Source organism: Pseudophryne corroboree, chromosome 2 (genome assembly GCF_028390025.1).
Source record: "Pseudophryne corroboree isolate aPseCor3 chromosome 2, aPseCor3.hap2, whole genome shotgun sequence".
Taxonomy (NCBI): Eukaryota; Metazoa; Chordata; class Amphibia; order Anura; family Myobatrachidae; genus Pseudophryne; species Pseudophryne corroboree.
In genome coordinates, this window is record NC_086445.1 from 409,087,168 (window position 1) to 409,099,419 (window position 12,252).

General features: G+C 48.5%; 1 protein-coding gene across 4 annotated transcripts in view; it reads right to left on the minus strand.

The window, feature by feature from the left end:
- The window catches only part of MAP4K4 (mitogen-activated protein kinase kinase kinase kinase 4), a 276,338-nt gene that overhangs the window by 18,349 nt on the left and 245,737 nt on the right, over positions 1-12,252 (minus strand). For all 4 annotated transcript variants that reach the window (XM_063953441.1, XM_063953440.1, XM_063953443.1 and 1 more), the window contains one exon: positions 10,874-11,017. In XM_063953441.1, the coding sequence (XP_063809511.1) occupies positions 10,874-11,017 (144 nt within the window). The remainder of the gene's footprint in view (positions 1-10,873; positions 11,018-12,252) is intronic.

Genomic DNA, 12,252 nt, shown 5'->3' on the forward strand with positions numbered 1-12,252 from the left:
TTGTAAAGCCCCAGCGTCATGCTGAGGACTTTGCGGAGGCGGGAGAGGGCTTTTGTTCCTGGCAACTGGCTGTTTGTTGCAGCCTTTTTCCTCTCCCTCTGCCACGGGGCAGAAATGAGGCGCCTTTTGCCCGCTTGCCCTTATGGGGCCGAAAGGACTGCGCCTGATAATACGGCGTCTTCTTAGGTTGAGAAGCTACCTGGGGTAAAAATGTGGATTTTCCAGCAGTTGCCGTGGCTACCAGGTCTGATAGACCTACCCCAAATAACTCCTCCCCCTTATAAGGCAATACTTCCATGTGCCTTTTAGAATCCGCATCACCTGACCACTGCCGCGTCCATAAACCTCTTCTTGCAGAAATGGACAGCGCGCTAACTCTTGATGCCAGTCGGCAAATATCCCTCTGTGCATCACGCATATATAGAAATGCATCCTTCAAATGCTCTATAGTCAGTAATATACTGTCCCTATCTAGGGTATCCATATTTTCAGTCAGGGAATCCGACCACGCCAGGCCCGCACTGCACATCCAGGCTGAGGCGATTGCTGGTCGCAGTATAACACCCGTGTGAGTGTATATACATTTTAGGATATTCTCCAGCTTTCTATCGGCAGGTTCCTTTAGGGCGGCCGTATCAGGAGAAGGTAGTGCTACCTGTTTAGACAAGCGTGTGAGCGCTTTATCCACCCTAGGGGGTGTTTCCCAACGTGCCCTATCCTCTGGCGGGAAAGGGTACGATGCCAATAACCTTTTAGGAATTATCAGTTTTTTATCGGGGGAAACCCACGCCTCATCACACACTTCATTTAATTCCTCGGATACAGGAAAAACTACAGGCAGTTTTTTCTCACCAAACATAATACCCTTTTTAGTGGTACTTGTATTATCAGAGATATGCAATACATTTTTCATTGCTTCAATCATGTAACGTGTGGCCCTAGTGGAAGTCACGTTTGTCTCCTCATCATCGACACTGGAGTCAGTATCCGTGTCTGTGTCTGCCATTTGAGGTAATGGGCGTTTTAAAGCCCCTGATGGCGTTTGAGACCCCTGGAAAGGCACAAGCTGAGTAGCCGGCTGTCTCATGTCGTCAACTGTCTGTCGTAAAGAGCTGACACTGTCACGCAATTCCTTCCATAAGCTCATCCACTCAGGTGTCGCCTCCCTAGGGGGTGACAACTCTATAATAGGCAATTGCTCCGCCTCCATCTCATTTTCCTCCTCAAACATGTCGACACAATCGTACCGACACACCGCACACACACAGGGAATGCTCTGATAGAGGACAGGACCCCACTAGCCCTTTGGGGAGACAGAGGGAGAGTATGCCAGCACACACCAGAGCGCTATATATAGACAGGAATACCACTATAAAATGTGCTTTTCCCTTTATAGCTGCTGTTAGTATTAAAACTGCGCCAAATTAGTGCCCCCCTCTCTTTTTTACCCTTTTCTGTAGTGCAGGACTGCAGGGGAGAGTCAGGGAGACGTCCTTCCAGCGGAGCTGTGATGGAAAATGGCGCCCGTGTGCTGAGGAGATAGGCTCCGCCCCCTTCTCGGAGGCCTTTTCTCCCGCTTTTTGGTGAGTTCTGGCAGGGGTTAAAATACATCCATATAGCCCTGGGGGTTATATGTGGTGTATTTATGCCAGCCAAGGTGTTTACATTGCTGCTCAGGGCGCCCCCCCCTAGCGCCCTGCACCCTCAGTGACCGGAGTGTGAAGTGTGCCTGAGTAACAATGGCGCACAGCTGCAGTGCTGTGCGCTACCTTGTTGAAGACTGATGTCTTCTGCCGCCGATTTTTCCGGACCTCTTCTTGCTTCTGGCTCTGTAAGGGGGCCGGCGGCGCGGCTCTGGGACCGAGCTCCGAGGCTGGGCCTGTGTTCGGTCCCTCTGGAGCTAATGGTGTCCAGTAGCCTAAGAAGCCCAAGCTACCACCACTTAGGTAGGTTCGCTTCTTCTCCCCTTAGTCCCTCGATGCAGTGAGCCTGTTGCCAGCAGGTCTCACTGAAAATAAAAAACCTAAAACTAAACTTTCACTAAGAAGCTCAGGAGAGCCCCTAGTGTGCACCCTTCTCGGCCGGGCACACAAATCTAACTGAGGCTTGGAGGAGGGTCATAGGGGGAGGAGCCAGTGCACACCAGGTAGTCCTAAAGCTTTACTTTTGTGCCCAGTCTCCTGCGGAGCCGCTATTCCCCATGGTCCTTACGGAGTTCCCAGCATCCACTAGGACGTCAGAGAAATAGGATTTTAATACCTACCGGTAAATCCTTTTCTCTTAGTCCGTAGAGGATGCTGGGGATACTTCAAGAACCATGGGGTATAGACGGGATCCGCAGGAGACTTGGGCACACTCTAAGACTTTGAATGGGTGTGAACTGGCTTCTCCCTCTATGCCCCTCCTCCAGACTCCAGTTATAGGAACTGTGCCCAGGGAGACGGACATTTCGAGGAAAAGGATTTATTGTTAAACTTAGGGTGAGACACACACCAGCTCACACCACAAAACACGCCGTACAACATGGCATTAGCAAACAGTCCAGTCAACGGCATGAACAAAATCAGCAACAGGCTGACCATAACCGAAACACAACCTTTGTGTAACACAAGCAATAACTATTAAACAAGTACTGCAGATAGCATCTGCACAGGGATGGGTGCCCAGCATCCTCTACGGACTAAGAGAAAAGGATTTACCGGCAGGTATTAAAATCCTATTTTCTCATACGTCCTGGGGATGCTTCAAGAACCATGGGGTTTATACCAAAGCACTAGAACGGGCGGGAGAGTGCGGATGACTTTGCAGCACCGATTGACCAAACAAGAGGTCCTCCTCAGCCAGGGTATCAAACTTGTAAAACTTCGCAAAGGTGTTTGATCCTGCCAAGTAGCAGCTCGGCAAAGCTGTAATGCCGGGACCCCTCGGCAAAAATGGAAGTTGGATGTGCAGCACGCCTTTCACGAAGGTCTGAACTTCTGGAAGGGAGGCCAATTCTTTCTGAAAGAAGATTGACAAAGCCGAAATTTGTACTTTAGGCCCGCATCCACACCTGCTTGCAAAAAATGGAGCAAACGCCCCAGCTGAAACTCTTCCGTAGGAGCCTTCTTGGATTCACACCAAGACACATATTTCCTCCAAATACGGTGGTAATGCTTTGCCGTTACTTCTTTTCTAGCGTGAAGAAGTAGTGTGGGAATGACTTCACTGGGAATACCCTTCCGGGATAGGATTTGGCGTTCAACCGCCATGCTGTCAAACGCAGCCGCGGTCCTTGCTGTAAAAGGTCCTCCCGTAGAGGAAGAGGCCAGGGATCTTCTATGAGTAATTCTTGAAGATCTGGATACCAGGCCCTCCTTGGCCAATCTGGAACAATGAGTATCGCCTGAACTCTTGTTCTTCGTACCATCTTTATCACTTTTGGAATGAGAGGAAGTGGAGGGAACACATATACCGACGGAAACACCCATGGTGTCACTAGGGCGTCCACGGCTAGCGCTTGAGGGTCCCTTGACCTGGAACAATATCTCTGAAGTTTCTTGTTGAGGCGTGACGCCATCATGTCTATTTGAGGAATTCCCCAACGAATTGTCACTTCTGCAAAGACCTCTTGCTGAAGACCCCACTCTCCTGGATGGAGATCGTGTCTGCTGAGGAAGTCTGCTTCCCAGTTGTCGACTCCTGGAATGAAGACCGTTGACAGAGCGCTGGCATGTCTTTCCGCCCAGCGAAGAACCTTCGTGGCCTCGGCCATTGCCGCTCTGCTCCTTGTTCCGCCCTGGCAGTTTATGTACTCCACTGCTGTAATGTTGTCTGAGAATCGACACTCTTGCCGGTTTCAGAATCTGTTTTACCATGTTCTGTACTTCCAGAGCCTTTTCCACTGGAAGAAAGACTCTCTGTAATTCTGTATCCAGAATCATACCCAGGAACGACAGCCGTGTCGTCGGAACCAATTGTGATGTTGGCAAGTTTAGGAGCCAACCATGTTGTTGCAGAATCGTCAGAGAGCGCAACGTTTTTCAGCAATTGCTCCTTGGATCTCGCCTTTATGAGGAGATCGTCCAAGTACGGGATAATTGTGATTCCCTGCTCGCGCAGGAGAACCATAATTTCTGCCATAACCTTGGTGAAAATCCTCAGAGCCGTGGACAGACCAAACGGCAACGTCTGAAATTGGTAATGACAATCCTGAACCGCAAACCTCAGGTAAGCCTGATGTGGATGATATATAGGAACGTGTATGTAGGCATCCTTTATGTCGAGCGACACCATAAAATCCCCTTCCTCCAGACTGGAGATCACTGCTCGGAGAGATTCCATCTTGAATTTAAATTTTTTTAGAAAGAAATTGAGGGATTTTAGGTTCAGAATCGGTCTGACTGAGCCATCCGGCTTTGGTACCATGAACAGACTCAAATAAAAACCCTTCCCCCGTTGCGACAGGGGTACCGTGACAATAACTTTATTTTGACACAGCTTTAGTATCGCAGCGCATACCACCTCCCTTTCTGGAAGAGAAGCTGGCAAGGCAGATTTGAAAAATCGGTGAGGGGGCACATCTTGAAACTCTAATTTGTACCCTTGGGTCACTATTTCTAATGTCCAAGGATCCAGGGCCGAGCGAGCCCAGACCTGAGTGAAGAGTTTGAGACGTGCCCCCACTGGAGCGGACTCCCACAGTGGAGCCCCAGCGTCATGCGGTGGATTTGGTAGAAGCCGAGGGGGACTTCTGTTCTTGGGAACTTGCCACAGCCTGTGACCTTTTTCCCTTTCTTCTTCCTCTCGCAGCAAGGAAGGAGGATCCTCGTCCTTTTTTTGTATTTATTGGGCCGAAAGAACTGCATCTGATATTGGGGCGTTTTCTTTTGTTGCACGGAAACATAAGGTAAAAATGACGACTTACCCGTGGTAGCCGTAGATACCAGGTCAGTGAGGCCGTCACCAAACAAGACACTACCGTTAAACGGTAGAGACTCCATCGCCTTCTTCGAGTCAGCATCAGCATTCCATTGATGAATCCGCAATGCCCTTCTAGCCGAGACAGCCATGGCATTGGCCCTTGCTCCCAAAAGGCCAATATCCCTTGCAGCTTCTTTTAAATATGCTGCAGCGTCCCTGATATGACCCAGAGTCAAAAGCACGTTATCCCTGTCCAGGGTATCTATCTCAGATGACAAGTTATCTGCCCATTTTTCAATAGCGCTACTCACCCATGCCGAAGCAACGGCAGGCCTGAGTAGCGAACCTGTAGTGACAAATGGATTTTAGTGTATTTTCCTGCTTACGATCCGCAGGATCCTTTAGGGCTGCCGTGTCAGGAGACGGAAGCGCCACCTTCTTGGACAGACGCAATAGAGCTTTGTCCAATGTGGGGGTTGACTCCCACTTTTCCCTGTCCCCGACGGGAACGGATATGCCACTGGAATTCTTTTGGGGACCTGCACCTTCTTGTCAGGATTTTCCCAAGCCTTTTCAAAAAGAGCGTTCAGTTCATGAGAGGGAGGAAACGTTACCTCAGGTTTCTTTCCTTTAAACATACAGACCCTAGTTTTAGGAACAGCGGGGTCCTCCGTGATATGTAATACGTCTTTTATTGCCACAATCATGTACTGAATGCACTTAGCCAGTTTAGGATTTAATCTGGCATCACTATAGTCGACACTGGAAACAGAGTCCGTGTCGGTATCTGTATCTGCTATCTGGGTAAATGCACGTTTCTGTGACCCCGAAGGGGTCTGAGCTTGTGACAGTGCATCTTCCATGGATTTCCTCCATGTCTGGTTCTTAGACTCTGATTTATCTAATCTCTTAGTCAACCGAGACACATTTGCATTCAAAACACTCAACATATTTACCCATTCAGCGGTGCCGACACGGTCACTCCCACAGCCTTATCTGTCCCCATTCCAGCCTACTCCTGGGAAGAGCACTCAGCCTCAGACATGTTGACACACACGTACCGACACCTACAATCACACTGGGGTATAGGGGACAGACCCTACACCAGCGCGCTTCAGTCCCGCTCAATTTAACATTTTTATACTGGTGGGGGTCTATATTGAGTGCCTAGGCACTTTACATATACTTTTGCCAGTCCTTTCAGGTCCCCATGCTGCTCAGGGTGCCCCCCTGCACCCTGCACCCTGTCAGTGCCGCTGTGTGATTGGGAGCATGGCGCGCAGCGCGACCGCTGCGCGGTACCTCAGGACCTGAAGTCTTCTGCCGTCACTGAAGTCTTCTTTTCTTCTTTTACTCACCCGGCTTCTTTCTTCTGGCTCTGCAAGGGGGGGTGACGGCGCGGCTCCAGGAACGAGCAGCTAGGCGCACCAAGTGATCGAACCCTGTGGAGCTAATGGTGTCCAGTAGCCTAAGAAGCAGAGCCTTTGAACTCACAGAAGTAGGTATGCTTCTCTCCCCTCAGTCCCTCGAAGCAGGGACCCTGTTGCCAGCAGTGCTCCCTGAACATAAAAAACCTAACAAAGTCTTTTTTCAGAGAAACTCAGTAGAGATCCCCTGCTTGTGACCAGTCTCCCTGGGCACAGAATCTAACTGGAGTCTGCAGGAGGGGCATAGAGGGAGGAGCCAGTTTACACCCAAAGTCTTAGAGTGTGCCCATGTCTCCTGCGGATCCCGTCTATACCCCATGGTTCTTGAAGCATCCCCAGCATCCTCTAGGATGTATGAGAAAATAAGAATTTACTCACCGGTAATTCTATTTCTCGTAGTCCGTAGTGGATGCTGGGAACTCCGTAAGGACCATGGGAATAGACTGGCTCCGTAGGAGACTGGGCACTCTAAAGAAAAGATTAGGTACTATCTGGTGTGCACTGGCTCCTCCCTCTATGCCCCTCCTTCAGACCTCAGTTAGGGAAACTGTGCCCGGAAGAGCTGACATTACAAGGAAAGGATTTTTGGAATCCAGGGTAAGACTCATACCAGCCACACCAATCACACCGTACAACTTGTGATAACCTTACCCAGTTAACAGTATGAACAACAACTGAGCCTCACTCAACGGATGGCTCATAACAATAACCCTTATTTAAGCAATAACTATATACACGTATTGCAGAAAGTCCGCACTTGGGACGGGCGCCCAGCATCCACTACGGACTACGAGAAATAGAATTACCGGTGAGTAAATTCTTATTTTCTCTGACGTCCTAGTGGATGCTGGGAACTCCGTAAGGACCATGGGGATTATACCAAATCTCCCAAACGGGCGGGAGAGTGCGGATGACTCTGCAGCACCAAATGAGCAAACACAAGGTCCTCCTCAGCCAGGGTATCAAACTTGTAGAACTTTGCAAAGGTGTTTGAACCCGACCAAGTAGCCGCTCGGCAAAGCTGTAAAGCCGAGACCCCTCGGGCAGCCGCCTAAGAAGAGAGCCCAACTTCCTTGTGGAATGGGCTTTTACGGATTTTGGATGCGGCAATCCAGCCGCAGAATGAGCCAGCTGAATCGTGCTACAGATCCAGCGAGCAATAGTTTGCTTTGAAGCAGGAGCACCCAGCTTGTTGGGTGCATGCAGGATAAACAGCGAGTCAGTCTTCCTGACTCCAGCCGTTCTGGAAACATATTTTCAAAGCCCTGACTACGTCCAGCAACTTGGAGTCCTCCAAGTCCCGAGTAGCCGCAGGCACCACAATAGGTTGGTTCAAATGAAACGATGATACCACCTTTGGGAGAAATTGGGGACGAGTCCTCAATTCTGCCCTGTCCATATGGAAGATCAGATATGGCTTTTACATGACAAAGCCGCCAATTCCGACACACGCCTAGCCGATGCTAAGGCCAACAGCATGACCACTTTCCACGTGAGATACTTTAGTTCCACGGTCTTAAGTGGCTCAAACCAGTGGAATTTCAGGAAATCCAACACAACGTTAAGATCCCAGGGTGCCACTGGTGGAACAAAAGGGGGCTGAATATGCAGCACTCCCTTAACAAACATCTGAACCTCAGGCAGTGAAGCCATTTCTTTTTGAAAGAAAATGGATAGGGCCGAAATCTGGAATTATGGACCCCAATTTTAGGCCCATAGTCACCCCTGACTGTAGGAAGTGCAGGAATCGACCCAGCTGGAATTCCTCTGTAGGGGCCGTCCTGGCCTCACACCAAGCAACATATTTTCGCCATATACGGTGATAATGCTTTGCTGTCACGTCCTTCCTAGCCTTTATCAGCGTAGGAATAACTTCATCCGGAATGCCTTTTTCCGCTAGGATCCGGCGTTCAACCGCCATGCCGTCAAACGCAGCCGCGGTAAGTCTTGGAACAGACGGGGCCCTTGTTGCAGCAGGTCCTGTCTGAGAGGCAGAGGCCATGGGGGGAGTCGCTTCGAATTCCAGCTTGTATCCCTGAGATACAATTTGTACAGCCCAGAGATCCACCTGTGAGCGAACCCCACTGGTTGCTGAAGTTTCGGAGACGCGCCCCCACCGCACCTGGCTCCGCCTGTGGAGCCCCAACGTCATGGGGTGGACTTAGTGGAAGCAGGGGAGGACTTTTGTTCCTGGGAACTGGCTGCATGGTGCAGCTTCTTACCTCTACCCCTGCCAAGAAAGGATGCGCCCCTGACCCTCTTGCCTTTCTGAGAACGAAAGAACTGCATTTGATAATACGGTGCTTTCTTAGGCTGTGAGGAAACCTGAGGCAAGAAAGTCGACTTTCCAGCTGTCGCTGTGGACACGAGGTCCGATAGACCGTCCCCAAACAATTCCTCACCCTTATAAGGCAAAACCTCCATGTGTTTTTTAGAATCAGCATCTCCTGTCCATTGCCGAGTCCATTAGACCCTCCTGGCAGAAATGGACATAGCATTAATTCTAGAGCCCAGCAGGCAAATGTCCCTCTGAGCATCCCGCATATATAAGACGACGTCTTTTATATGGCCCAGGGTTAGCAAAACAGTATCCCTGTCGAGGGAATCTATGTCGTCTGACAGAGTATCTGTCCATGCTGCTACAGCACTACACATCCAGGCTGAAGCAATAGCAGGTCTCAGTAGAGTACCAGAGTGTGTATACACTGACTTCAGGATAGCTTCCTGCTTTCTATCCGCAGGCTCCTTTAGGGCGGCCGTATCCCGAGACGGCAGGGCCACCTTTTTAGATAAGCGTGTCAGCGCCTTGTCCACCCTAGGGGATGTTTCCCAACGTAACCTGTCCGTTGACGGGAAAGGGTACGCCATCAGTAACCTCTTAGAAATCACTAGTTTCTTATCAGGGGAACTCCACGCTTCTTCACATAATTCATTTAATTCATCAGATGGGGGAAAAGTCACTGGCTGCTTTTTCTCCCCAAACATATAAACCCTCTTGGTATTAACAGGGTTAATCTCAGAAATGTGTAATACATCTTTCATTGCAATAATCATGTATCGGATGGCCTTGGTCATTTTAGACTGTAAATGTGCCTCAACATCGTCGACACTGGAGTCGGACTCCGTGTCGACATCTGTGTCAACCATCTGAGATAGAGGGCGTTTATGAGCCCCTGACGGTTTCTGAGTCGCCTGGGCAGGCGCGGGCTGAGACCCCGGCTGTCCCAAGGCTGCAGCGTCATCAAACCTTTTATGTAAGGAGCTTACATTGTCGTTTAAGACCTTCCACATATCCATCCAATCAGGTGTCGGCCCCGACGGGGGCGACACCACACTTATCTGCCCTTGCTCCGCCTCCACGTAACCCTCCTCCTCAAACATGTCGACACAGCCGTACCGACACACCGCACACACACAGGGAATGCTCAGACTGAGGACAGGACCCCACAAAGTCCTTTGGGGAGACAGAGAGAGAGTATGCCAGCACACACCACAGCGCTATATAACACAGGGATTTTCACTTATAATAAGCTGCCTTATATGTTTTATTTGCGCCTAAATTTATGTGCCCCCCCCCTCTCTTTTTTACCCTTCTTGTACCTGGATACTGCAGGGGAGAGCCTGGGGAGCTGCTTCCAGCGGAGCTGTGAAGAGAAAATGGCGCTGGTGTGCTGAGGAAGAAGGCCCCGCCCCCTCAGTGGCGGGCTTCTGTCCCGCTTTCTGTGTAAAAAAATGGCAGGGGTTTTTACATATATACAGTGCCAGACTGTATATATGTATTTTTATTGCCAAAAGGTACTTCAATTGCTGCCCAGGGCGCCCCCCAGCGCCCTGCACCCTACAGTGACCGGAGTGTGTAAGTGTGCTGGGAGCAATGGCGCACAGCTGCTGTGCTGTGCGCTACCTTAAATGAAGACAGGAGTCTTCTGCCGCCGATTTCGTCGTCTTCAAGCTTCTGTTCTTCTGGCTCTGCGAGGGGGACGGCGGCGCGGCTCCGGGAACGGACGATCGAGGACAGGTGCCTGTGTTCGAACCCTCTGGAGCTAATGGTGTCCAGTAGCCTAAGAAGCACAAGCTAGCTGCAAGCAGGTAGGTTTGCTTCTCTCCCCTTAGTCCCACGTAGCAGTGAGTCTGTTGCCAGCAGAAGCTCACTGAAAATAAAAAACCTAATAAATACTTTCTTTACTAGTAAGCTCAGGAGAGCCCACTAGGAGAACCCAGCTCTGGCCGGGCACAGATTCTAACTGAGGTCTGGAGGAGGGGCATAGAGGGAGGAGCCAGTGCACACCAGATAGTACCTAATCTTTTCTTTAGAGTGCCCAGTCTCCTGCGGAGCCCGTCTATTCCCATGGTCCTTACGGAGTTCCCAGCATCCACTAGGACGTCAGAGAAATATGTTTTAATAGTGCTCAGCCAGTAAAATAAGGTTAACAGTCCATCATATGCAAGCACCTCACTATTAGCATTCAGTACTCTCAAATATTAAAGTTTGGGTATTCAGAATGTGAGCGTCTTGAAAGCACTTAATAGATGCACTCCATTACCTGATATAGTGACCAATACATTTAAGCCTTCGAGGACATCCATCTGCTGAAATCTCCTCCTGTTGATGAGGGGGTACACTTTTCCCTGACCACTCCTGTCTAACAGCATTAATCCACTTTCAGTGCCCACCAACAAATTAACGCCTGTGTGAGAAAATGGAGAATAAATTATTATTAGTACTTGTAATTATGTCTAGTCACAAAGAGAAAACTAAATCTCCCATATGTAGCATCTAGGCAATGTAAAGTCACTATTATGTAAAAAACTGAATGCATGATAAAAGGAGAGATGATGCAGATAACTCAAAGTCCAGAATGAAGAAACAGGACATTTGTAATACTGCTGCGGGATTATCTCCTTGTTCCTCATTGCACAGTCATAGCTAAGAGCATTGTTAAATGCTTTAAGGAGGAAAAGATTGCTAGCAACACTGGAGAAACAGTGATAAACATTACATGGAAATCTATAATATTATATCAATGATACTCCAAATTACAGCAGAACCTCCTATCCAGAAATCCTTAGATACACAGTATAGCGGATAATAGATCTCTCACAGGTAATATATGCTGAGGTAAATACTACTGCATCCCGAAATAAAACAGTTATATGAACGAGGTAAAGTATATGTTGTGCGGAGCAGAACTGTGGGCAGGCATACACTGGTTGTACCAGTCATATCAGAGTACAAGATTTGGACTAAAATGTCAGTTTCCCCTTTGAGACCCATTCAGTTATCTTATATGAGTTGTATAATTGTTTTTTTAAATTAAAATGGTATAATTATAATTGAATTTGACCATTTAATTAGAAACTGCTTAATTTTATTACTAGCAGTATTTTACTCTTCTGTTGTACACTAGTTTATCACGTGGAACCTACAAAATAGAGGTACCACAACCAGTGTACAGTAGATGTTGCCCCTGTGGTTTATAAAACAGCATCTTGGCCAGCTGCTACATTGTAACAAATAATTTGCGGGTTTAGAAATGTTGTGGTACAGTAGTTTCTTTGGTTTAATTAGAGGAAACCGATACATTTAAAAGTGCATATTGGCATATACATATATATACAGCCATGGCCAAAAGTTTTGAGAATTACACAAGTATTGGTTTTCACAAAGTTTGCTGCTTCAGTGCTTTTAGACCTTTTTGTCAGTTGTTACTATGGTATACTGAAGTCAAATTACAAGCATTTCATAAGTGTCAAAGGCTTTTATTGACAATTACATTAAGTTTATGCAAAAAGTCAATATTTGCAGTGTTGACCCTTCTTTTTCAAGACCACTGCAATTCGCCTCTTAAGGATTGATCACAAGTTGAGTCAAGGGACTCGGATGTAATCCTACCGCTGTATAAAGCATTGGTACGTCCGCACC